The sequence below is a fragment of the Drosophila sulfurigaster genome, chromosome 3 (assembly GCF_023558435.1).
Source record: "Drosophila sulfurigaster albostrigata strain 15112-1811.04 chromosome 3, ASM2355843v2, whole genome shotgun sequence".
NCBI classification, from domain to species: Eukaryota; Metazoa; Arthropoda; class Insecta; order Diptera; family Drosophilidae; genus Drosophila; species Drosophila sulfurigaster.
In genome coordinates this window covers 36225378-36252499 of record NC_084883.1, presented here as the reverse complement: position 1 = coordinate 36252499, position 27122 = coordinate 36225378, and the positions used below count along the sequence as shown (strand labels likewise).

The following is a 27122-nucleotide window of genomic DNA, read 5'->3' as shown; positions in this document are numbered from 1 at the left end:
CACACTCTCTCCTTTTTATATTGTCCTGTTTTTTATTCGACATTGCACAAGCATTTCTATTGTGTTTATTATTATGCTCTCTGGCTCAGTCGGCTTCTTTTCTTTAATTTCATTTCATTCTCATTCTCATTTTATTTTCTTTCATTTCTTTTGTTCCTTTGGCCAAACGGCATTTGGCTTTTCAATCTCTCGCCGACTCGGCGACTGTTGCTTTGCTTTTTGGCTTTGGCTTTTATCTTTTGTTTCTGCTTTTGCTATGCAGCCCATTGAGCAGAAGACCGTTTGCAAAAGCGGCAAGTTTTCCACTTGCCCGTTGTTTTAATCGCCAGGCTTCTTATAAAAATGCCAACTTTTCTTGCTTGCCACTTGTTCTGCTGCTCTCACTGTGTATGTGTATGTGTGTGTGTGGGTGTGCGCAGCAGAGCAAGGTGAAAGTTTAATTGTGCAACGCAGCTGCAGACGTCTTTTGTATTTCAATTTTTGCATATCCTTTTGTCGCTGATTGTTGAGCAATGCGGCAACTTGTAATGCAAGCAACAATTGCCCGCAAAAGTAGGCAACACTTTTTTTGCATTTAATTCAAGACTTTTACATCAGTTAAAAATTGAATATAACGAGAATTAAACTGAAATGAGGGCAGCTTTAAAAGAATATAGAAGCTTTAAGGAATATTCCCCTGTAATTAATAAAACTTTGTCGAATATTTGATATTTAAGCAGCCATAAAAAGCTGTTGATTATGCTTAACAAATGACCCTTGGTTCAAGGGTTCCTCTGGCTTCATTCTGGCACATACGAGAGAGTAAGTCTCCTGTGGTCCCGCATAATTAAATGAAATTTGCAAAAGTTTTACAAATTAAAAGCACACACTTTTTAGACGACGAACTTTGGCTCTTAAGCAATCTCAGCTTACTCTTATGTATGTGCATACACATCTTCCTATCCATAATCCACATTCGACACATCCTGTAACTGTTGTTCTTGTTATTTCTGTTGTTGTTGTTAGTGTCTAAGTATTACACTCGTAAAACAAACAGAACCCAATGACCCACAGAAGAACAAAAGCAAATAAACCAAAAGGGCTCCCAAGTGATTTGTTTTCTAAGGCGATTTGCTGTAGCTAGTGTTGCTTTTGTTGCGGCTCATTTGGCCCAGAAAGACACACACACATACACATACACACAAACGCACTCGCCACTCTCATTACACTCGACTACAGAGAAAAAAGTATTTAAGGTTAATAACTCAAGGACTTGTTGGCCTAGACGCGTGTCATAAACGAGCAAAGGCCCAAAGCAATGGACGTGGCCAGTTGTTTTGTTTTATGTCTCATGAAATTGTACTTGTCGTTATACAAAACTAAACTACGCCTAGGACTACAGTTAGTTAGTAAATACTAGTATATGTTACCTCTGAGTGTGTGTTTGTGTGTGTGTGTGCATATGCTCACTCAGTGCTGATGTGTGGCTTTCATTGTTTGTTACACTTGCTTTCATTTCATATTCTTTATGTATGTTATGTTAGGTGCCTTATGCCCATTTCTGTATATTTTTCTATTCGTATTCCGGCAGACACGTGCGTGAGGCAACCGGCATAAATGTTGACATGCGAATTGGCATACACACGGGCAATGTGCTCTGCGGTGTCCTTGGCCTACGCAAGTGGCAATTTGATGTTTGGAGCGATGATGTTACCCTGGCCAACCACATGGAGAGCGGCGGCGTTGCGGGGTAAGTTCTCCTCATTCATTACTACAAAGCATTCGCTTTTGCGTTTGTGTTCGCTTTCGCGTTGATGACACGCTTCCAGCAAAAAAAAAGAAGCACAAGAACAAGGAACGCAAGGTGTCAAGGCAGACGTCATAATGGCAATTTAAACGAGTCTCCATGAGCGTTGCAATTAAAACCGCCTCAACATTGCTGACTTCAGGCCTTCGAGCCAACAGTGCTGCAGACCTTCAACTAGTTGCGGCAGAAGGTCAAGTTAAGTGGCAAGTGCCAGCTGCAATTAGAGTTGCGCCCTAGTTCAAATAATAGCTTATGAGCTGAGACAACTGACAAGTGCCTGTGATTATATCGTTGGCACAACTTTCAATCGCAATATGCGGTATAATAGAAAGGTTTTGTTGCACCAGTGAAATTACTTGATTCAAACCCATGAATTTAGCATTGATTCGATATAAATTTGTTGCTCAATGAACGGTTGTTATTTGTTTCATAACTATCTAAATTAAAATAAACCATTTTAATTAAAATAACCATTTTAAAGACAGCTATAATTAAGAGTTGTTGTCTTAATTTATTGACAATGAAATGGCTTATGCCTCTATAATTTTATTTTACAAAAATTTCATGTATTGAAAAGCCAAAGTTGGAGTCTAAAGAGACTTGTCAGCTTACAGATTCTGTTTAGCATTTCTTGCAAATTTCCCAGGATTTCCAAAGCCCAAATGACAAGAAATTCGAATGAAAAGCGGGAAAATACTTAGGCTTCTATTCAATTGACATGTATCACAGGCTCACGTAGATTGCAATTATTTGAAATTGAATTGGAATGTTGCTCAATGAGCCGCATGAAAGTTGGGGCCACATTTTGCGTGTTCCGCACGAATTATTTGGCAATGCCTAACAAAGGCATAAATAAAATTACAATCAAAATACGGAAGTGGCAACGGAAGAAAACAAACGACACCGAGGGGCAGAGTAGAAGAAGAAGCATAAAAGCCGCCTTAATTTGCATGTGAAATAGGCATAGGCAGTAATAAGAAGTATTTGCGCCGTACAACTAAATCCATACATCACTCATACGCACTGTTGCTTGCAGCCGTGTGCACATCACGAAGCAAACTTTGGACTTTCTGAGCGATAAATTCGAGGTGGAACAGGGCGAGGGAGGCGGACGCGATGCCTACCTAGCAGACCATAAAATCGAAACCTATCTCATTGTGCCACCCAAGGTAAGTGCTTTGTTTTCTCTATCCTTGGTAGAACTCAAATTACTAACATAACTGTCGCAATGTCAGCCCGCCTACATGCAGAGTGTGCCACGCGTGGTCGAGTGCATTGAGCACGCTGATCCACCCAACGAGCCAACAACGCCAGTCAAAGAGGATGGCGATGTCACCGAGAAGCTGCTGCCCGCTGTCGAGTCGCATTCTCCGGTTACAACCACCGTCGAGGCTCCCGAGAAGCTGTCGCCCACTTCCACCAACAGTCAGGATGCTGCGTTGCATGCACCGCTGACCTCGGCCGCCTCCATGTCCATCAAGGAGCTGTCCGAAGAGGAGGAAGATGCCGCTGCCACCGAACCGTTGGTTGGCCACACACAATCAGAGCAGGAGCAACTTGTCAATAATGAGGCACCATTACCGACTATTGTGCATCGTGGCAGCGGTGACTCTGCTGCCTCGGAATCTGCCCCGAAATCAGCTGCTCTATCGCTCCCTGCCGAGGATCTGCTTAGCATGAGTGGCAGCGAGAGTGGCATCTCCAACGGCGGCACTCCCGCAGCATCTGCATCCAATGCGGTCAGCACGCCCACCACAACAACGGCAGCTGCTTCGACAGCTGGCACCAACAGTCTAACAGTAGCCGAAGCTCCCGAACGCTCGCGTCGCAAATTGTCTGTTCAAGGTAAGTTGTTTAAATTCTTAGGATAATAAATCTAATAAATGGAAACTGAAATGGTTTAGTGTTATATATATTAGTAGTATATATATTTAGTCTTGTAACTTTAAAGCAGGCGATTTATAGAATTCCGAATCCGTTTCAAGGATAGAAATAGAAGAGCTTTCAAATTACATATTACATCTAAAAGAGTTGAATAGGTTGTAATTTATGGTGACTTACTAAATAAAAGATTTCACATAATGAATATATTTAAAATTTACAAATGAAATAAAAGTAATACCTCTTAGTACTCGATGGCGTTTTCAATAAAAGCGAAGCATTTTATATTATTGGTTAAATATACAAATCAATATATCCACAAAATTCTGAAATAAACTGAAATATATATTTGGGATATCGATATACATACATATGCACATACTGAAACGTTTAAGATATATAGATTACTAAATTTACCAAAATATATAAAATATTGTCTCTAAAATTAAATAATAAATAAATTTTGCTAATTCTAATTAATTTTGTACCTAATTATGAATTTTTAAGTCGAGAGTTGATAGATAAAGTATAATGGTGTAAGCCGGAAAATAAACAAATGCGAAATGGGCAACTAAAATAAAAATATACAAAAAAATACACAATAAAAATACAAAATTTTTGAGCGTAAGTTACACTGTTAAGTAAAAGTATGATCCTCTAAAAGAACTTAAGGAGCATAAATATTAAATATTACTGCGTTACCCCACAACCTCAGATTGAAAGCAAGTTTTAGCTGCATTTGCAAAGTTGATGAGTTTTTAAGCCTTGCACACTTGGTCGTTAACTGGTTTAATTCATTTTTACCCGCTTTGCATCTTCATCTTGCATGCAGGTCTGATGTCCTTTGCCGACAGACGACGCTCCTCCGGCGCCTTCATCGAGGGACGCAAGCTGTCCATACACAGTGGCGAGAGAGTTTTCGCAGTCATGCGGGTGAGTTGACTTCTTCACTGTGTGAGTGTGGCCGGTGTGTATGCGTGTGAATGTGTGTGTGTGTGTGTGTGTGTGTGAGTGCGGCTTCCGGTGTCAGTTGGGGTGTGGTTTGGCCATAAAACGCAACAGTTGAAAATCACTTTCGCAAATGAGCTACGGCTTATGCATAATTTTATCGCTGCTGTCGCAACTTTTGCATCGTAAATTTGATGTGGCTACCACGTTGTTGTAGTTGTTGTAATTTTTCATTTGTTTGCGGACTGGCCTCTGTTGACCATTGATGCAGAGTCTGGACCACATTGGCCAGCATGCCAATGGTAATTAAGCGCCTTTGACAGCCAGCTGAGCTTTGTCTGTGCCCCTTTCAGCATTCATAGTGGTTTTATGTCGCTTTACTATACTATATGTGCTTTAATCATGCCAAGGACATCAGGTGCGTCACGTAGTCGCTGTGGCTGCAAAATGCTCAATTTGATGGCATTTTTGATGTGACTCCGACGCTCGGAGGATCGTGCCACTGCACATTCAAAATTAATGCGGTGCTAAAAGTTAAGCAACGAATTAACAAAGTCAAGGATTAAGGCAATAGTGAGTGAAATTACAGTGGATCATCTAAGAAGTGAACAGTTTAATTTCTTTTTGAAAAAATAAACAATTTAAAGGACACATTTTTCTTTTAATCAAACATTACAGATGATTCTATTAATTTGTTAGATATTTTCTATTTTCTATTTTATATTCTACAAAAGTTTTTTTTTAAAGTCCCTTACTTAACCCAAATTTAATTCGAATTATTATGGTACTTTAAACGAAATCTAAAGATATAATAAAAAAATTTGAAAATATGAAGTGGTAAAGTCTTTCAGAGTAGTTTAATTTAAAAACAACATTAACATAACAGAAATATAGGATTGAACTCTTTGCATTATTGACTTTCCTAGTTCACTTTATCGAGCACACACAGTACTTGCTGCTATTTGCCAAACGAAATTGAATCGAATGGCTTTTGGTTGCTACTTTATGGGGCCAAACCAAGTTTTGAGTGTATTCGATTATGGCATAATCAAATTGCCGACTTTATGATTGCAGGTCATGTCACACGCAACCGGCCCTCATCGAAGATGACCAAATATGTGGAGTGCTGGGGTGCTGATCGACCCTTTGCCAACATTGCCGAATCGAAGCTGGTCAAGAATATTGGACTTGCGGTGAGTGTTTGTCAAGCATCGGGGTCAACAAGCTGCAGCAGCTGTGCACAGAATTAAAATCAAATTTCAATTCAATGTCAGCAAATCTCCTGCGAAATTTTGTACGCATTTGGCCAAAGTTTTGTTTTTGGTTTGGCCAAATAAAATAAAACAATCAACAGGCAAGATTTTGCTGGGATTGTGTGCCGTCTGCTGCGGCTGCTCCTCCTTCTCCTCCTCCTTTTCGTGGCTGGCAATTTCGCCTGAGGGCGGAGGGAAGTGGCAGTAAAAGCAGGAAGCTGGCAGCTGGAAACTAAGTAAACTCTATTATCATCCCCTTGGCTCATGGTCTTTCGTTCGTCATCGTTGCAGAGCATTGCCATGATTGAATCAAATTTGCTGCCGCCGGAGCGTAAATGTTTCAATTTTAACTTCTTTGGGCCGCCCACGGAGCTGAAGCCGCTGACCATGTGGTATCGCAACACGCCCCGGGAGGCCATGTACCGTGAGCAGCCGGATACGCATTTCCGCTACGACCTGATATGCGCCTTTGTCCTCTTCCTCTCCCTGGCCGTCGTCCAGTTGATTGTAATTGAATTGTAGGTGAGATCTAATCCTGCCGGCGATTTGTTTTTAACTCTGTTTCGCCTGCTCTCTGTCAAAACTCGCCTTAACAGGAATCTGGCTCTGGTCGGTTCGCTGCTCGCCAGTTTCATTTCGCTGTCGCTGTTCCTCTACCTGAGCAACATGTCGGTGCCGGATGTGCACGCATCCACCACGGAGCGCAATGGTCCTGGCCAGGTTGTGGCCAGCAGTCGCTATCTGCGCTTGGCCATGTTCATCATCGTCAACATACTCGTCTCTTCATGTGCCGTATTCAGTGTGGTAAGCTACAGCTGCTGTTAATCAGATATAAGTATAATTTAAGGAAAAAAGAGATACAGTTGTGATTAAAGACGATATTATCTTATTATCAGTATAAGCGAAAAGATTACAGAATTTGAGCTAACAAGCTAACAAGTTTGGGGGTTATCTTTATATGTAATGCATTGTATTCTGGTCAAGTTTGTTGCAGAATTTAAGCACATACTCTCGCTCTAAAAAATAACACAAATTGAAATGATTAATCATTCTAAGTTTTATACTTAAAACTTACTTAAAATAAATTCTATATATTCTCAACATTCTCTGATCGAATAAGTAACTTGGAGCTTGTATGGAGTTAAGAAAGAAATTCCTCATACCAGAAAAACCCATTCATTTCGAATACTCGTTCAATGCGTTTGTACGCTGCATCCGGCCGTAGATAATTTGCATTAAAAAAGTTAGGCATACACGGTGCGTGTGCTCACTCCCACTTTGCCACAGTCCTGAATTTTCTTCGCTTTACCATATGTCGCTGCAGATCAACTATTCACTGACCGATGAAGAGCCGTTGCCTATGGAAACCAACAACAGCACGAACATCACCAGCAATGCGTTCATCAATAACACCAACACTCTGTCGGTGGAATCATTTAAGCCGTTGGATATTCATATTGACTTAGCACCCATATTTCTCTTCTGCTGCGCCATTAGCTTGGCGGCAATATCGGCATTTCTGCGATCTGGATTCATACTCAAGCTGAACACCATGCTGCTGGCGCTGATCGGACAGATGCTCGTGCTCCGCTATAGCGACCTCTATGAACTGTACAATTTAGTCCACCATAACAATAGGTAACTATTCATAAAATTATTGTTTTAAATGATTTGTTTTTTAATACAAATATTCGATTCAAGTTTGCCGCTAGAAGTAAAGGGGTTTCTGCTGTTGCTGCTCGTGATAGCTGTGCTACACACGCTGGATCGCCAAGGTGAATATGTGGCACGCACCGATTTTCTGTGGAAGGCTAAGTTAAAGGTCGAACAGGAGGAGGTGGAGACCATGCGAGGCATCAATAAGGTACAAATAAATTAGCGAAATTGCAAACATTGATTACTCATTGTTTATGCCACACTTAGATATTGCTGGAGAACATATTGCCAGCTCACGTTGCCACGCACTTTCTGCATCTGGAGCGTTCAACGGAACTGTATCACGAGAGCTACTCCTGTGTGGCAGTCATGTTCGCCTCCATACCCAACTATAAAGAGTTCTACGATGAGACCGATGTCAACAAACAGGGACTCGAGTGTTTGCGTTTACTCAACGAGATCATTTGTGACTTTGATAAGGTATAAGGTCTTACATACATAGTTAAACAATTTAACACCTATCAAAAATTGTCCTTCAGTTACTTTTGAAACCCAAATTCAGTGGCATCGAAAAGATTAAAACTATAGCCAGCACCTATATGTGTGCATCGGGTCTAAGACCTGGCAAGGAGGATGGCGCTACGGTAAGTTGTGACTTGATTGCTCAAATGCAATCTGCTGCCTATTCCACTGTCTTTCAATTGCTTTAATTAACGTCTTTTAATGCTTTTTACTAATCTTGTATATATACACAATCTGCTAACTCGGGCATGCTCAAAATAGTCGCGTAGCTTTGCGGTAAGTTTATTTCCCACAAAATATATTAATTATTTTTATTGCGTACATATAAATTAGAGCGTTAAGAGTTTTCATTTTCAGATATTAAAAATGTACGAGAATTCACGCCATAGTCGAATTATTGTTTCTAATTTAGTCTTGAAACTAGTTATAGAACAAATTTGTACAGTACTCTTTAATATTAAATACTGGAAGTCTGTGTAAATTTATCAGAAGCGTTCAGAGCAGTTTCATCATCCACAACTGTTTATTCAGTACTGAAACAAAATTATTTTCAAGAAGCAAAACATTTTATTTGTGTTGGACTATTGTTAGGAATAATTGACGATATTTAGAAGTTGAATTATTAACAAAGCGGATAAATCGCATTAAAAATCCAGCTTCGCTTATCGGACCGTAAAAATCATTGGCAACACATTGCAATAAATGGCCAGCTTCAATTTCCCAAATGTTATTTAGTGTTTAAATGCCTTTTAATCGCTGCTTAGAAGTTTAATTAAACTTTTGGCCAGCACACACGCTAAGAATGTGAGAAAGGCAACAGAGGAAGAGTGTTTTGGGAGTGAGAGAAAGGGATGTAGTTAACCCAGCAGTTAAATCAAACAATGACCCTTCATACACAAAAGAGAGAAAAAACGCAACTGAAAGGACTCCAAATGAGGGTTGGCCATCGCGATGGCCAGGGATTAGCCAAAGTTTAGGCGGCACACGCTCAATTGGCTTTCACATTGGTTGACCAGGCCAATAAAGGCCAAATGCGAACATAATACAATACGAAGAGAATACCTAAAAGCCAACTAAATGTAATACTATACTTGGTTTTTTTCTGTGCAATAGGATGAGAAACGCACCGAGGAGCACAACGTGGTCATATTGGTTGAGTTTGCGATTGCTTTGATGTCCATATTGGATTCAATAAATCGCGAATCGTTCCAACGTTTCCGTTTGCGCATCGGACTGAATCACGGCCCGGTAATTGCGGGCGTGATTGGCGCCCAGAAGCCACAATATGACATCTGGAGCAACACCGTCAATGTGGCATCCCGCATGGATTCGTGCGGCGTCATGGGACGCCTTCAGGTAAATGTGTACTACTGAACTATTCATTGGCTTGACCCTCTACTCACTCTCTACATTTATTTTGTGAACAGACTACTGAGAATACAGCTAAGATATTAATGGCCGCCGGATACGAATGCGAATGCCGGGGCCTCACCTATGTCAAGGGCAAGGGAAATCTAGTCACATATTTTGTAAAGACACCATTCGATGGTAAATTGTAATTGCGATGCGATGCGACCAGTTGGCCAGCGCAATTTGTTGTTAATAATAATGCTATTTATCATTATTGTATGTATAGGCATATTTATGTTAAGGCATGTTGTTATTTATTTTCAAAAATATTTTTTAAGAATTTTAAGCATTTAATCTACGTTGCACACTAGGAATTATATTAAGTCAATACATTTGTTTTAGTTAGATTTTTAATTGTTATTTAGCACGATTTATTGTTGGCAATTAGTAATCAGCAGAGTAGCTCACTTAAACAGCGAATAATTATATGACGATAAATTATACTATTATGTAAACAAAATGACAACTACTCATGCATACTAATCTACTTATAATACTATGAAATATTTAATGAAATTTGTGCAAAACTAACCCGACATATGGAAAGATACAAATGCAATTTAGCCCACCCCTCAACAAAAGAAAATCAAGAAATAATTAACGATAACAAGATTATACTACAAATATAGAATTTAACCATATTTATTGTATTAACATTTTTCCAATAGATTCTGTTCGTAATTATTCGTTATTCGCATCTATTGGAGAAATGCTTAAATTTATAAATCGTTAACTAAACAATGTGCCATCACAGGTCGAACACAATGCGGTTAAAATATAATTTCAACGACCTCAAGCTAATTTCTATCAACAAGATTTAAACTACTTATGATATAATGTAAATTTTATAAACTTTTCTACTATCACACCTCAATACACCAAATGGATCTGCTGACAATGATTTGAATATTGCACACGTATTCGTTTATATTCAGCAGGTATTCAAACTGAACATATCCCAACCAATATGCTATACCTCCGACTCTAAAACTATGGAAACTGTACTCTATGCATATCTCTGTAATTGCTATCCAAAATTTACAATTAACCACAGATATTATCGAAATATTTACGAATGTATTTACGAGTCAAATATATTCATTTGAATATGAAATCGGATGTTTCATTAGCTTGTTATCAAGATTTTTCCCCCATTTTACAGCATTTTACGTATTTATGGATGATGAATAAAATAAAACAAAAATTCTTTGAAATAAAATATATCAAAACTTTATTTTCACTTGACTCATTTGTCAAATACGTTTTGTATATTCTTTTTATTAAAGTCAAATTTTTTTCATACATTTTGTTCCCGAAATTTCTGACCTAAAGATACTTCCATAATGAATTTGAATTCCATATGGATTATTTTTAAGTACACTTATATTACTTACATATGCTATATGACCATTATGAACATAGCACTCAAGGGACGATATACGGTGCAAACGGAATACAAAACATTTCTGATGGTGCCATACACAAGAGAAACTATATTGCTATATAGTGAGAGGCGCGACAATACGATGGTGCCAATAATTGCCACCCTCTTGGGTTGCGTATTTTGGAATTTAATCAATCATGTGCGTTTGCGATATTATCCGCAACATTATATATTTCAGCGCTTAATGTTAAGAACTTACTGGCTATTCAAGTTGCCAGTTCTATTGATTTGTGTCATAGGCATGAGCACCATAATACTGGCCAATTATCAGCTCTATAAGTTGAGAGTTATATTGACGAATAAGAACGTCGTAGATGTCATATTGATTGGCTACAAAATCAAGTTGTTGTGGCATATCTTCTTCTTGTTGGGGGCTATGATCATCTGGATGGAAGAATACATATTGTATGCTCACATAATGAATCCAACAGTTGTGCCCGCTCCCGCGCTTGCGCCTCGATAATGCTTATGTTGAATTTTAATTTTTGTAAAGTACTTTTCGAGTTGTGCAGCCCCATCAAATTGGTTTCCAGTTACAACATCCAGCCGAGAGACCATAAGCAAAAAATTTAGAATTATCGTACAACGTGGCAGGGCCTCTTGATGAAGTCAGCAAATAAATGTAATGGATCGGATTTCTAAAGCTGATATTTAAGTGGAGTTCCTCAAATCGTTTACACAACGCAGGCGCAGACTCGAATTAGTTGCTTTCTAGACTTTCATGCTGTCGGTACTTAAACCTTTTATCAAATATTTCTAAATAAAGTATTTTACATAAATGTGAGTAAATTCATTGGATTCTTTTAATTATTCTTATACAAAGTGAATACATTTAGATCTACGGAGATTTCTGAAGTCAATTCGAGTGTTGTGTTCATATGGCTTAATTGTTAAAAAAATATACATTTATGAGCAATACGCATAAAACAAAAAGTAAAAATAAAACATAACAAATCACAGAAGAAAACTGCAAAACAAAAATGAACTTAATAGCTAATTCAGACGCGTCTATATATACACATATAAATTCTTAGCGGCTTCTCACGTTTTAAAAGTGTGGCAGACACACTTTGCCGGCAAATAACTCGGATACAACTGTGATCCACAGTGCCAGCACAAACATTATATAGGATATGCCGATTTTGAATGTGTTTGGCAGCTGGTAAGCCTGGCCGCCGATCTCTTCGATGTGAAAACCGAGCGGAAAGACAACAGCGGCAAAACAGAAAAGTACCATAGCTGCAAATCCCACCCAGCGTGCATAGGGAATCACATTGCGATCCCAGGTACTTGAAGCGAGCAATATTACTGTCGTCGTGATGCAAATGCAACCAATGAAAATACAAACAAGCGCAATTAGCCACTCCGGCTGCAGGTCGGGTGTGTAGCAAACTTGTGGGCGATTGTACAGTGTCATACAGGTCCACATTAAGCCAAGTCGTATATCACCTGTAACGCAATACAACAATACAATTTGTTATTGTTTCACAGATTGGGTTTATTTGTTTGCTGTGTTTACCAGCTTCCTCAGTTATAATCCAATCGGGCAGCGCTAGGCTTACAATGGCAAATACATCGGCGGCCATAAATAGCGTCGCACTTATTGTTGTTAGTTTATCCATAATTATTGTCCAATTTGCTGGTTTTACAATCTTTTTCCTATTTATTTATTTTCTTTCCACAACGCAAGCAACAATGTGACCACAAGTTGCATTTTAAAAATTTGCCATTTTGCAATGAAAATATACTACGAAATATACCAGAATGTTGATGGCGCTGCCAACATACATTACATTTATCGATAACTAAAATAAATGCGCTAATTTCAAATTTAAAATTTAAAGCTGGATTGAAAATTAAAAATATATGTGAAGTAATTTATTTGTAATTCAAATAAAGTGATTTTAACTAAATATTTTAATTATTACCAATAAGAGGAATTACTATTTTGAATGTATCACATATAAGTTCGACAAACATAATTAATTGACAACTTGTTGAACACTATTAAAACCGTAGCTATTATTAGAATCAGTTTTGCATTACAAATGTTATCTATAGACAGTCTAGCTAAGTTCAAAGACACCACAACACAATTACAGTTGCAGTCACATTTAAATGTTAAGGAATTATAAGTGGTCAGGCTGGACACCTATACAGCCGATGGCCATCAATGGGCGGCCGAGTATTCGGTCGACATTTACGGCGGACACGAACTGCGCTGACGTGTCCCTAACTGTGGTTAACCGCTGTTGAGTCAGCTTGTGCTATACGTGTACAATCCTCTTACCATGTTCATTATGAACTTATTTTTGTACTATCTAACGGATATCTTAATTTAGTTTTCCCCATTTTAGACTTTTCTATGCGCCATAATTGTTCGGTCACATAGGTGTTGCGGTAGTCACACATGCACTCATATTGTATTATTATTATTTGTTAATTTCTGTTGCACTCATTTAGCATTCGGCTTTGCAACGCGAAGCTCGCTCATTGTTTGCGTCGGCTAAAATTTCGTCGCGCCTACGTCGCTCCAAGACCCGAAACCGAAATTAAGGAGCCTTCAGTCTGAAAATGGAACACTCTTGTCATTTGTTTATTATTGGTTGGCGCACCAAAGCATCGAGTTGTGATTGCAAATAAACTAAATTATGTGCAGCCTAACGACAAAGCTTCGCGCGCGTCAAGTGCAAAAGTAAGAAGAGATTTTCAGAAACACAATTCTGTGAATTTTTCGTGTATCATAATTGTAATTGGTTTTGGAATAAGACGCTGATCAATAAGGTTTAAGTTGTACAAGATAGCTAAAGTTATTTATCCAAAGTTTAAACGCTTTTGTGTATTGGGATTAAGATCAGTTCCCATAAAAGCTGACGTGGGCTAGTATAAATCGAACTATAATATTGTAAAGTGAAACAGCTAAATTATTGTTGAAACCTCATAATTTAGTAAATATTGATGTGTTTATTTGATTGTAGTGCGACTGATGTGTTTTTTTGGATTGTATGTGGAGGACCGCTTTGATAGACGAAAGACTATCGAATTTCACAAAACCAAGAGTCAATCAATTCAATGAAATCCTCCGTTGAATGTGAGTTTTTGTAAACATTGGATACTGAATTTGTTTGTGGGCTATAAAAGCGGTGGACAAAGCTCTAAGTGCATACAGTTGACAGCTCGACATGAACGCGTACGAATCCCAATCCGAGTCTGAATCCGATTCCCACTCCGTTTTGGTAACAATAAGCTCAAAACTGATTATAAATGAGTAAGAAATAAAAAAAAAAAATTGTAAATCTTTATTTTAACATAAATTATATATATAATAATAGAAACGAGAAAGAGAAGGCCGAGGTCAGTGCTGAACAGAAATCGGATGAGGCCCAAGACACTCTTTATATATTCGAGGAAATACTTTCACCGCATAAGTAAGTTATATCTCAAACAATGCAGATTTTGAAGGAAATTTTCATTAATTTCGGATAATGTCAGAAATAACAAAGATCACCTTATTGGGGAAAAAGAAGAAGCTCAATTAAAGGAAGGTGAAGACCGCATTGTTGATCTTGAAAGATTTCAGTCGCTTTCAAGGTATGTGATCTTTTTAAAAAATTTTTCATATTTTTCAAATACATTTAATTTTATTTTTTAGTGAAAAAGCAAACCCTGCGTGTGAAAATCAGCTACAAAATCCCTTAGAGCATCATGAAAATAATACGCTTGACAAAGCAATAGAAAGAAATCCTATGTGAGTTAAACAAGAACAATACTTAATAACTACTAATGCAAATCATATTATACAGTGTTATAACAGAACAAGCATCGGAAAACAAGGAAGAAAATCGCCCAAGAGATCGAGAGGAAAGACCACTAGTTTTGGAAGAAAGACACTCGCTTTCAATGTACGTCGATTTAAATAAAAATGAAAACAAAGCTTAGCAATTTGTTTTTCATATTGCAGAGCGGAGACAAAAAAACGTCGCGCCAGTGTTTATTGTGACGATAATCTGTTTATACCTCGGGAATTGGCTCGCAGTGAGCTGCATCAGCGAAGATTTCCCACATCCCTAAATAACTTGGATCGAATCAGCAAACATAGTGACTACCGCTTACGAATGCTAAAGTTTCCAGTTGGATCAGGCCGAGCTCGTTTTGTGGCGCAGCAATTGAAGAGGAGAAAGTTAAGGGAGCAGAGAATGAAGACTGAGGAGAAAAGAAAGCTCCTTGAACACAAAAAATCGCAAATGAAAGAGGAAACCCAAATGATGCCTAATTTGAATCAAGAGAAATTGCCCAGCGATGAAGAGTGTTGCATAATTCTGGAGGAAATCGTTGTGTCAGAGACCGAAGAGGATGGCACCGATGAGCTGATAGAGCGCGTGTCGAAACGTCAATTGAAGCGATCCTCCAGCTTGGACTTAAGGTGAGTGAAAAGCAATTAAAAGAATGAATTACTTACGACAATTATATGTATATTATAGTCGTAGCAGTGCTAACGAGCTGCTGGCGGATAAACAGGATCAGCAACAATTGCCGCTCTTCCGTTGGCACAATCCGGACTGCAGCGATAACAGCCGAAAGATGGGAATCCTGGAGGATATAAGTCTGTCTGCTAGCGTTGATATTCAAGTGGGCTACAGCGAAATGCCCAACACTTCAAGTGAGACAGCTTCTCAGCAACAACCACAGCAACATCAAGAAGTGATTGTGGAGGTGGTGGCTGCTGAATTGCAGTCACAGCAGCAGCCATTGCCTCGTCCATGTGCCGAGGTCGTTGAGCAACCACAGCAAGTAGTAGAAGTACAGCACTTGGAGGAAGAACGTCAGCAAGACCAACAGCGGCTACAGCAGCAACACCAGCAGCAGCATCCTCAACAACAATATCAGCCACATATTGCTGCTGCAGCAAATCGACTACCAGCAGCAACAACAGCCAATTCATGCGATATGGAGCCACTTCGTCAGCAACTTATGCATCGCATCATCTTGCCACACCTACAAACTGAAGACTTGCCGCAATCCAGCATCGTTAACAACAATGCTGTTAGTCTAATGAATCAAAATCTGCAGCCACATTTTATAGATAGTTCGATGGGTGACAGCGAATGGACGCAGCTGCAGTACGATAAATATGCACTTGTTCTGAGTTCTCAACATCAGCAACAACAACATCAACAGCAGCAGCAAAATCAACAACATCAACATCAACAACAGCAACAGCGACAGCAACAATTAGTTCCTTTGTGGCAGCAACAGCAGCCATCGTATCAAATGCCCCATCAAGAGCATCAACATTTGGAGGCGTGGCGAGAAGAGTTGCAGCAATTGAATGCGCAATATCAGCGCTTAAAGTGCCAGGAGGAGGAGAAATTAAAGTGTTTAAATAATACACTCAAAGAAGTCTATGCGGATCGATTGCTAAGCGAGCGGCAACACGCCGATTATCATCGTTTGTTTATGCACAAAATGGTCGAGAGTAAAAAACATGAGGATAGTTTGCATGCTCAAAGGGATCAACTGAAGAGACAGCTAAAAGAGGACTTAGACAGCTTAGAACAGCGCATTGCTGAGAAGCAACGACAGTTGCAAGAGCGCTCCAGATCGTGGCAATGGCAGCAGCAGCAACAACCACAATATCATCACCATCATCAACATCCTCACCAAGAGCAGCATCAACAACAACGACAACTGCAGTATCAGCAGCAGCAACAGCTTCAGCTCACTTATAGTCAGCAGCAACACCAACATCAGCAGCAGCAACAACATCAATATTATTTGCGTCAGCTGCAACCTCCTCCGTATCAACCACGTTTGCAGTGCTTTCAGGATGCCTTCTCGCAATACGCCGAGTCGCAGCTGGCAGATTCCAATAACACACTGATGCCACCGCCACCGCCGCCACCAGTGACGACAACAACACTAGCATCACTGCGACCAACGCCAATGCAACCACCACCACCACCAGTTGCATATCGCACTGAAATCAGACAACAACCTGCGCGCAGTGGGCGCATGATGAGACGTCGCCACACCATCGATCATAGAGCTAATAATATGATGTTATATCCACCATATGCAACACCAGCTGCTCCATCAAGAGAAGCGCTTCGCCGTACAAATGCCACAGCAGCAACTGCAGCACACTTTTCGCGACCTGACACGTCTACAACTGTTGCCAACGAGAGAAACCATGTGAATCAGGCAATTGAACAAACTGCAATTACGTCCATCATCAGCAATTATGTGACAAACTATTTGAATGACATGGAATCAAGAAATCCATAAAATGTATTGTATTATACATTGTATTATATATATTATATGTACATATTGTGATTTGCAATTTTTAAAGTGCCTTTGCTATTTCCGAATGGGTAATATTACCTTCAGATAAATTCACAATCAAAATTAAATTTATTCCATGTTTTTATAATAGTATTTCAAATGTGTATTACTACTACTCATATATATAAGTATATTGATTATTTTCGACATCTATTTCAAATAGATCACAAAAAGTTGTAAATAATATATTTTATGTGTAAATAAAAAATGCTAAAACTATGTCTAAAATTCTGGAAATATAAACTTAGTTCAAATGTTTATTTATTTATTCATCATTGATTTAGTACTATGGTTTAACTTTCGATACGCCTACGATCGCTGATGATGATCACAGGGATGATAGCAGCAATGGGAACAGTGCGAGCAATGCCAAGGTGGGTTCATGCAGCTATTGCCATTACCATTTGTATTACTGATTCTATTACCATTTCTACAGCCATTTCCATTGCCATTTCCCAGCGGAAATGATGGCCTACGGCCGTAGGAGTGTTGTGCATCAATATTGTTGCGTTGTGGACCCGCTTTCCTACTGATTAAAATAGGTTTTTTGGGCTCATCTCCTAGACTCGAACATGGTAACGAATGTGTTGGCGATGATGCTGTTGAAGGTGCTGGTGGTGTAAGGGGTGGTGTTGCAGGGGGAGGGACACAAGTTTCTGTAGACTGCGTCGATGTAGAATGTTTCGTTGGCTTTGACTGCGTAGGCAAACTTTCAGCTGGAATTGGTAATGGAGGAATGGAGGGCATGGACGGCATGGATCCGGCATATGGCAATGGCAAGAGCTGCAGGGCGAACGGTGGCTGCGGCTGCTCGGGATGCAATTGACCCGATGTGAATCCCGTGAGCATGCAGGGTAACTCGAAGCGCATCAATCCTGGTGGCTGAGCAGCAAATGTTGGAGGTGGTTGTTGTTGTTGCTGTTGCATAGGCTGCAAACTGTGTACTTGAATATGACAGCAAGATGGAACTGGTGGCAGATTTTGAGGAGGATACGGAGGCGGCTTATTAGCTGCTGCTGGCGGACACATTACACCGCTGAGGTAGGCCAATAGCTGATTAACTGGCATAACAGTCACTGGAGGAGAAGCATTCATGTCGGGGCTCATCTCATTCGAGGGCGCATAACTTGTTGGATAACTTGTAGAACAACAATGGCATACGCTAGCTGTTGATTGCGATTGCTGTTGTGACTTCTTTCGGTTACGTTCCACTTTGGTTTGCTTGACTGATTGCGGCAGCTGATCAACCGGCAACGACACACCAAGATTATTATTGTTGTTGATGTTGTCGCTACCGTCGGGTGTCGCTAGGAATGACAACAACTGCGGGTTGTACCCATCCAGATTAAAGGAATTCGGAATTGGCACATTGCAGTCGATGCTATAAAAATAAAACTAATATAGAATAGAATGTCACAGGATTAACTTTAACTACCTTAAGCCCTCTGGCCCCTCGGTCACAATGCAGGTGCCCATGCGCTGTGGCGCCGAATTGCAGTTCTGCATCCACAAATCTGCTGGCGGCAATGCATCACAAAACATGCTGCAACTCGGTTGCTGAGGATCGAAACGCAATCGCTGTTGCTGTTGTTGCAGCTGCTGCTGCTGATGTTGTTGTTGTCCCATCTGAGGCGATTGCTGCTCTACTGGAGCAGCAGACTTCTTCGAACACAAAATGCGCCCAGATGAGGTCGCATTAATGCCGTGCTCACAACTTTCGGAGCAAAACATTTTATGTTCGTCTTTTATTAATTTATTATTCAGCCCAATTTTGCATTCGTTGACCAAATTGTTGTTGCGGTCTGCTCCTGCCAGACAGCAAGAATTATCAGCTTCTAAATTAGATCGTTTGGATTTAGCTCATTTTAAGTCCAGAATTTATTTGAACACATTTACATGTTTTTCTATGCAAATAAACAATCGCCTACTTCATTTCAAGGGTTTAATAAAACTTTTTTTTTAATCTAACTATAGAAACTTAAAAACTTTGATACTCCATTGTTATTTTTTATGTTCAATATCTTAAATTGCTTTCATAAATTGACAATGAATATTAGTTTTAAGTAAATAATAATCGAAAAGTGATCAAGCTGGCAATTATCATACTCGTTTCTCTGCTTGTTGCAAAAATCTTTTTTATGTATTTGGATTTTTCTTTTGTTTTTCCAAGAATTAGGGCTTTAGTAGAGACAACGTATACAAATTTATATCTATAAAAAAAAAAACAATATGAATCTAGCAAAACTAAACAGAGTAGTTTCAACCTCAAACTAGCCAACAAAATATAGATCAAATCCACTCTAGAAATATTGCCCTGCATCGTTTCTAATACCAATCATGTTTAATATATTTTACTCGAATAAAAGTGTTATAATTGTATATAAAAAACACTTTAAAATCAAAATTCATTTATTAAATTTTCTGATATTTTTCGTGGAAGTACAAACATTAAAAACACATGCCACCTAATTTTTCTTGGAATTCCCATATGTCTATAAATCAGTGGTCGGCACAGCATTAAAATATTCTTTCGCAGGCCTCTAACGGCACACGCCGTTAGCACACTGAAAAAAAGGTGGGAATACTATAATTATATACTATAATTATTGTAAATATAAGTGGGAAAACATAAATAATTTCAGGAAAATGCGTCGATACGATCTTAAAAAAACTGATGTAATACATTTCAAAAAGAATTTCAAATGGTTATTAATTAGAAGAGAGGACATAATAACTACTAAATACTTTTCTTTCAAATATTTTAATACATAATATATAGAAATGTTGAGCTGATTAATATTTTTATTTTTGGATTTGAATTGATATTAATTTTATTTACACGTGGGAAGTTACTTTAGACATTAATGACCCCATTAAATTTAATTTTGTACTTCTCTTACTTTTGTTAGAATGTTTAAGCATAGTTGTTTGCTTCTGGTTGAATAAGCTTCCAGTGTATTTTGGTTATTTGATGAACGCAGACTATCGTAATAAATAAACACAGAGAACAGTTCGTGTCAGATATTTAGCTCAAATCAGCAATTTTTTAATATCCGATAAAGAACGAGCAAGTGTTATTAAAGAGCTCTGGCCCTCAGTTTAGTTTTAGTTGTGATTTGTTCGTTGGCGGTCGCTGTTCTGTTTTATAATATTATATTAATAATCACAAATAAAAAAATTAAGTGCGATGAAGCTGCTCCCATTGGCAGTTTCCTTGCCATCTCTATTGGTATTGCTCATACAGTTCAGCCATTCCGCATCGATCCTCGACACGATTAATTTCGACAAGGGTTTTATAAAATTGTCTTGAATTCAAAATATATGTTTATTTTTGATTTTAACTCTTCTTTCAGCCTGCCTATAATTTTTATTCATCTGACACAATAAAACTAAAAACACTAAAACCTTACCATATGGTATATTTTAAAAGTTTTTGAAAGTTGTTCGAATACGCGAATAACTACAAGATTGAGACAACTATTGATTCATTATTATAAATTAAATGAAAAAATTTGTGCATTGAAAGAGCTTTCTTTTAAAATACAAATAAAATCATACAATATAGAACGAATTCACGAGCATTTGCCTGGTTATGACCTATGTAATTATCCTCACCTTGGATACAAAAATTTATTGTCGAATTGTTGGAACAATCAGCAAAGACAAAACATTTGATAGATACCATGAATAAATATCATGAGTTTTACTGATATCAGTACAAACTGAGAGTTTTCATTTGTGCTAAAAAGAATTTACAAAAATACATAAATACACCAGTATTACATGTGCTATGCTAATGAAATAGATATGATAAGTTTGTTGTTTTAATACAACAAAAATCTAGAAGTGCATATATGTTTAATATCAACAAAATTGTGAAACAATATGGGTTTTTCAACACTAACTAGCAAGCAAATTTTCCACTTCTCTAATATCAATCATGTTGTTTTTTACTTCTGTACTTGACTTGTATGAACCTTAAATAAATGTATCCAAACATTTCAAAAATAAAATTTTCTACTTAATATGTCCAATATAATATAATATGGCCAAATATTAATAGCACATTTAACTTATTTTTTTGGGGAATTTAAAAACATACAAAAATATATACCTTAACTACAACAATAAAAATGTTTCCACAATTCTAATACCAATCATGTTGTTTTTTTTTGTTCTATATTCAATAAACGTATACAAATAAAATTACAAACATATTAAAAACACATTTTTTTTATTTACTGAAATTTTCGTGGAACTACAAACATTTATAATACATGCGCGTGTTTGTAATTTTCCGTGCCGAACCCAGCCGGCAAACGCACTGTATTGGTATTCGTGTAGATCGCTCAACTTCGGCAACGAAGAACGACAGAAACATAGACACACTGAAAATAAAATATGGGAATACTAACTATCGAAAATATAAGTGAGAAAATTGAATTTATCTTAAAAAAATAAATTGTATGGAATATATTTCAAAACGAATATAAAATGGTAATTGGCCAGAGTAGAGGGCATATTAATAACGTCTTTAAAATATTTTAATACTAGGTATAAATCTGAGCTACTTAACATTTCTAATATATTAGAATTAAATAAAAAAAATTTATAATTAATGAATTTATTTTAAATATTCGCCCAAAAGCTTGATTAAATTTAATTCAGGTCTTATTTTACTTCTGATAGATTGGTTAAACATTGTTTAATTCAGATTTTAATTAACAATGTCCCAGTGTAATTTGCTTATTTAATAGGCGCAAATCATTTTTAAATAAAGGCAGAAAACAGTTCGTGTCCGATATTTTGCTCAAAAAGTCTGAGAGTATGAGTATGAGATGTTTTGATATACAACAAAAAACGATCTAATGATATTTAAGAGCTCTGGTGTCCAGTTTAGTTTTAGTTGCGATTTGTTCGTTGGCGGTTGCAGTTTTGTTTTAAAATATTTATAGTCACAAATAACAAAAATTAAGTGCGATGAAGGTGCTCCCATTGGCGGTTTCCTTGCCATCTCTACTGGTGTTGTTAATCTTTATCCAGTCCAGTCATTCAACACCGATCCTCGACCCGATTAATATCGATACGGATTTTATAAAGGCAGCTAAAGAGATAATCACATTTGTGCGCTCGGATATTGATGAATTAGATAAAGAAACGGGCAACTTTGAAACGGCAAAGATCCGCGAAAATCAACTCAAAGTGATTCAACATTTGAATAATGTCACCATACAAGTTCGTCAAATCAAGAATCAATTAACACCCTCCGAAGAATGGTGGTATTTGGATTTTTATCTCGAATTCCAAATAATGAAAGATTCATCAACCCTTTTACTAAGCTTCGGATATTTTGAGTTCTATTACAGATTATACGATTACACCCCACAAGACTTCGATAATTTTGTTGAATCAATTTCTGGGCTAACCATCGACCGGTTCCCATTTAACCCAAACTCTACAAATGTGTTTTATCAGATAATCCACGGATTTGAATGTAAACAGCACGATTATGAGTGTAAAAAAATCATAAAGAGGTTTAATGAATTCCGGAATATATCTGAAATTCCTGACAATTTAAATTACGAACAACAACAGTCTCCTCAACAATTATATTACTCGTTATATAAAGAAATAGCGCTGGGCGAACTTATGGCATATATTCTGATCGAATATTCATTGATGATTAATAAGGTCTCTGCAAATGGAAATTTTATTACAAAAAGGAATTCCGTTCGACACAACTATGATGAGATCACTAGAAATACTCTCAATTCTCTAAAGCATGTAACGGAGAAAGCTGATCGTGCTCTTTGGCGACGGGATCCCGATGAACGTGTGTATAATGAAACCTTCGCCATTGTCGAACTTAATGAAGAAAATGGAGATCGCTATTTCAATCTTCGAGAAACATTATCGGATGTTAAAGCCAACAAAGTTGTGACTGGAATACGATTTGTGAATAAGAATCACATATTCCATTTGCAAATACAGCAGGCAGAACTCTTGCCCCGTGGTCTGATCAATGAATCAACTGTGGAGTGGAAACCAGTCGATAACTATGAAATCGGTAATTTCAATGTTAAGGAGGGAGTCGACTATCATAAATTGAGTGACCAAAGCCGCGCTATAGATTTGGATGATGTAATTAAAACAGATGATAATACATTTGTGGTAACCGGCGTGCGTTTCCAGGTTGTGAATGAACATCTGAATCTGAAAGTGCATCTCAGTAAATTTGATTTCGTGAAGGGTAAATTAGTTGATTCGCAGATAAATGGCATTTGGCAATCGAAAGAAAATGTTTACAACCGACAAAAAAATAAGCGTCAACAAACGGGAATTTCCAGCATTTAATCGATATAATTTAAAATTATCGAAGGATACCCAATATATAGAATTTACCAACATGTATATAGGCGATATTGAAAGTAAACTTTATCTTCCATTTATTGATCTGCAGAATGTCGAGTTGAAACCGCCATTACCTTTAGCCGGCATTGGCATCTACCACAGAGGTGAAAAGAGCTTTGGTGGCCACGTGGCCCCAAAAATTATCAGTTATGATCTTTCTCCTCACATTTCTTCGACGACTTATTGAAAACTTGTTTTAAAAAAACAATAATAACAATAAAATTGCATTTGGTATTTATCTGTGGATTGTATTCAATTTTAAAATAATTAAAAAATAAATAAAAAAAGCTTCACAGAAAGGCAAAAGGTATTTTTTTTTATTGTAGTTGATTTATTTTTAGTAAAATAAAGTAATGAGGTAAGCACTTGAAATGTTAAACACATAAAGTTGTTCAGAATAATCAAAGTTGCTATGTGAAATTTTGGTTTCATTTGAAGTAACTTTGTTGTCTGTTGTGTATTCACAATTTATTTATTTATTTTTTTTTATTTTTATTATCAAAAAATTATTTATGTTGTAAGACGAGGAAAAAGTCTATTTTCTTATTCGGATCTTAGGACGGGAAGATAAACTATATATCCAATATATGTGACACGATTGCTGCTCCAATGGAGCAGTAGATTTCTTCGAACACAAAATACGTCCAGATGAGGTCGCATTAATGCCGTGCTCACAACTTTCGGAGCAAAACATTTTATGTTCGTCTTTTATTAATTTATTATTCAGCCCAATTTTGCATTCGTTGACCAAATTGTTGTTGCGGTCTGCTCCTGCCAGACAGCAAGAATTATCAGCTTCTAAATTAGATCATTTGGATTTAGCTCATTTTAAGTCCAGAATTTATTTGAACACATTTACATGTTTTTCTATGCAAATAAACAATCGCCTACTTCATTTCAAGGGTTTAATAAAACTTTTTTTTTAATCTAACTATAGAAATTTAAAAACTTTTATACTCCATTGTTATTTTTTATGTTCAATCGATGGCTATATCTTAAATTGCTTTCATAAATTGACAATGAATATTAGTTTTAAGTAAATAATAATCGAAAAGTGATCAAGCTGGCAATTATCATACTCGTTTCTCTGCTTGTTGCAAAAATCTTTTTTATGTATTTGGATTTTTATTTTGTTTTTCCAAGAATTAGGGCTTTAGTAGAGACAACGTATAGAAATTTATATCTATAAAAAAACAATATGAATCTAGCAAAACTAAACAGAGTAGTTTCAACCTCAAACTAGCCAACAAAATATAGATCAAATCCACTCTAGAAATATTGCTCTGCATCGTTTCTAATACCAATCATGTTTAATATATTTTACTCGAATAAAAGTGGTATAATTGTATATAAAAAACACTTTAAAATCAAAATTCATTTATTAAATTTTCTGATATTTTTCGTGGAAGTACAAACATTATAAACACATGCCACCTAATTTTTTCTACAAATTCCCATATGTCTATAAATCAGTGGTCGGCACAGCAATAAAATTTTCTTTCGCAGGCCTCTTTTTTTTAGCACACTGAAAAAATTGTGGGAAGACTATAATTATATACTATAATTATTGTAAATATAAGTGGGAAAACATAAATAATTTCAGGGAAATGCGTCGATACGATCTTAAAAAAACTGATGGAATACATTACAAAACGAATTAAAAATGCTTATTGATTAGAAGTGAGAACATATTAAGTACTAAATACTTTTCTTTAAAATATTTGAATACATAATATATAAAAGTGTTGAGCTAATTAATATTTTTTATTTTTGCTTCCAGTGTATTTTAGTTATTTGATGAGCGTAGTCTGTCTTATTAAATAAATACAGAGAACGTTCGTGCCAGATATTTTGCTCAAATCAGAAATTTTTTAATATTCGATAAAAAACGAGCAAGTGTTATTAAAGAGCTCTTGAGCTCAGTTTAGTTTTAGTTGCGATTTGTTCGTTGGCGGTCGCAGTTCCGTTTTAAAATATTTATAGTCACAAATAACAAAAATTGAGTGCGATGAAGGTGCTCCCATTGGCGGTTTCCTTGCCATCTCTACTGGTGTTGTTAATCTTTATCCAGTCCAGTCATTCAACACCGATCCTCGACCCGATTAATGTCGACACGTGTTTTATAAAGGCAGCTAAAGAGATAATCTCATTTGTGCGCTCGGGTATTGATGAATTAGATAAAGAAACGGGCAACTTTGAAACTCAAAGTGATTCAACATTTGAATAATGTCACCATACAAGTTCGTCAAATCAAGAATCAATTAACACTCTCCGAAGAATGGTCGTATGTGGATTTTGATACCAAATTCCAAATAATAGAAGATTCATCAAACCTTTTACGATATTTTGATATTTTGAGTTCTCTTACGGAATGCGCGATTACACCCCACAATACTTCGATAATTTTGTTAAATCATTTTCTGGGCTAACCATCGACCGGTTCCCATTTAACCCAAACTCTACAAATGTGTTTTATCAGATAATCCACGGATTTGAATGTAAACAGCACGATAATGAATGTAAAAAAATCATAAAGAGGTTTAATAAATTGCGGAATATATCTGAAATTCCTGACAATTTAAATTACGAAAAACAACAGTCCCCTCAACAATTATATTACTCGTTATATAAAGAAATAGCGCTGGGCGAACTTATGGCATATATTCTGATCGAATATTCATTGATGATTAATAAGGTTTCTACAAATGACAATTTTATTCCAAAAAGGAATTCCGTTCGACACAACTATGATGAGATCACTAGAAATACTCTCAATTCTCTAAAGCATGTAACGGAGAAAGCTGATCGTGCTCTATGGCGACGGGATCCCGTCGTTCCCAATGAACATACATAGGTATAAAGAAACCTTCGCCGTTGTCGAACTGCATAAAGAAAATGGAGATCGCTATTTCAATCTTCGAGAAACATTATCGGATGTTAAAGCCAACAAAGTTGTGACTGGAATACGATTTGTGAATAAGAATCACATATTCCATTTGCAAATACAGCAGGGAAAACTCTTGCCCCGTGGTATTATCAATGAATCAACTGTGGAGTGGATACCAATCGATAACTATGAAATCGGTAATTTCAATGTTAAGGAGGGAGTCGACTATCATACATTGAGTGACCAAAGCCGCGCTATAGATTTGGATGATGTAATTAAAACAGATGATAATACATTTGTGGTAACCGGCGTGCGTTTCCAGGTTGTGAATGAACATCTGAATCTGAAAGTGCATCTCAGTAAATTTGATTTCGTGAAGGGTAAATTAGTTGATTCGCAGATAAATGGCATTTGGCAATCGAAAGAAAATGTTTACAACCGACAAAAAATAAGCGTCAACAATCGGAAATTTCCAACACGTTCTGGAAATAATTTAAAGTTATCGACGGATACTCAATATCTAGAATTTACCAACATGTATATAGGCGATATTCAAAGAAAGGTATATCTTCCATTGAT

The 27122-nt window shown here is 37.1% G+C and overlaps 5 protein-coding genes across 5 annotated transcripts in view; 3 read left to right on the top strand and 2 right to left on the bottom strand.

The window, feature by feature from the left end:
• The window catches only part of LOC133840484 (adenylate cyclase type 2), a 44970-nt gene extending 33776 nt beyond the window's left edge, over positions 1-11194 (top strand). The window contains 15 exon segments of the mRNA XM_062272338.1: positions 1571-1729; positions 2823-2955; positions 3022-3631; positions 4500-4576; positions 4579-4600; positions 5690-5808; positions 6160-6386; positions 6465-6672; positions 7193-7506; positions 7570-7732; positions 7792-8004; positions 8064-8168; positions 8308-8322; positions 9160-9402; positions 9474-11194. Coding sequence (XP_062128322.1) covers positions 1571-1729; positions 2823-2955; positions 3022-3631; positions 4500-4576; positions 4579-4600; positions 5690-5808; positions 6160-6386; positions 6465-6672; positions 7193-7506; positions 7570-7732; positions 7792-8004; positions 8064-8168; positions 8308-8322; positions 9160-9402; positions 9474-9605 — 2740 coding nt within the window. The 3' untranslated portion in view covers positions 9606-11194.
• Positions 11195-11679: 485 nt separating this feature from the next.
• Positions 11680-12608, bottom strand: LOC133840487 (uncharacterized protein C16orf52 homolog A). Its single transcript, XM_062272341.1, has 2 exons — positions 12420-12608; positions 11680-12349 (listed from the first exon to the last, which is right to left on the bottom strand). The coding sequence occupies exons 1-2, from the start codon at positions 12520-12522 to the stop codon at positions 11949-11951; spliced, it is 504 nt and encodes a 167-aa protein (XP_062128325.1). The 5' UTR covers positions 12523-12608; the 3' UTR covers positions 11680-11948.
• Positions 12609-14082: 1474 nt separating this feature from the next.
• On the top strand, positions 14083-17185 carry LOC133840053 (SUN domain-containing protein 2). Its single transcript, XM_062271707.1, has 8 exons — positions 14083-14168; positions 14233-14328; positions 14393-14491; positions 14553-14648; positions 14704-14802; positions 14862-15323; positions 15382-15691; positions 16601-17185. Exons 1-8 carry the CDS (start codon positions 14083-14085, stop codon positions 17183-17185), a joined length of 1833 nt encoding a protein of 610 aa, XP_062127691.1.
• Positions 17186-17468: 283 nt separating this feature from the next.
• LOC133840486 (uncharacterized) lies at positions 17469-19176 on the bottom strand. The gene is made up of 2 exons (XM_062272340.1): positions 18681-19176; positions 17469-18626 (listed from the first exon to the last, which is right to left on the bottom strand). Exons 1-2 carry the CDS (start codon positions 18974-18976, stop codon positions 17555-17557), a joined length of 1368 nt encoding a protein of 455 aa, XP_062128324.1. The 5' UTR covers positions 18977-19176; the 3' UTR covers positions 17469-17554.
• A 2983-nt stretch (positions 19177-22159) lies between these two features.
• Positions 22160-23957, top strand: LOC133840485 (uncharacterized). The gene has a single exon (XM_062272339.1). It carries the CDS (start codon positions 22226-22228, stop codon positions 23597-23599), a length of 1374 nt encoding a protein of 457 aa, XP_062128323.1. The 5' UTR covers positions 22160-22225; the 3' UTR covers positions 23600-23957.
• Positions 23958-27122: the final 3165 nt, after the last annotated feature.

Bases quoted from the DNA above. Each gene is read 5' to 3' on its own strand.
- LOC133840487 (XM_062272341.1), bottom strand. From the start codon at position 12,522: ATGGATAAACTAACAACAATAAGTGCGACGCTATTTATGGCCGCCGAT. The intron at 12,350-12,419 runs GTAAACACAGCA...ATTGCGTTACAG, and splicing joins GATTATAACTGAGGAAGCTG to GTGATATACGACTTGGCTTA.
- LOC133840485 (XM_062272339.1), top strand. From the start codon at position 22,226: ATGAAGGTGCTCCCATTGGCGGTTTCCTTGCCATCTCTACTGGTGTTG.
- LOC133840053 (XM_062271707.1), top strand. From the start codon at position 14,083: ATGAACGCGTACGAATCCCAATCCGAGTCTGAATCCGATTCCCACTCC. The intron at 14,169-14,232 runs GTAAGAAATAAA...ATATAATAATAG, and splicing joins TCAAAACTGATTATAAATGA to AAACGAGAAAGAGAAGGCCG. The intron at 15,692-16,600 runs GTAGTAGAAGTA...CTGCAGTATCAG, and splicing joins TCGTTGAGCAACCACAGCAA to CAGCAGCAACAGCTTCAGCT.
- LOC133840486 (XM_062272340.1), bottom strand. From the start codon at position 18,976: ATGTTTTGCTCCGAAAGTTGTGAGCACGGCATTAATGCGACCTCATCT. The intron at 18,627-18,680 runs GTAGTTAAAGTT...TTATTTTTATAG, and splicing joins GAGGGGCCAGAGGGCTTAAG to CATCGACTGCAATGTGCCAA.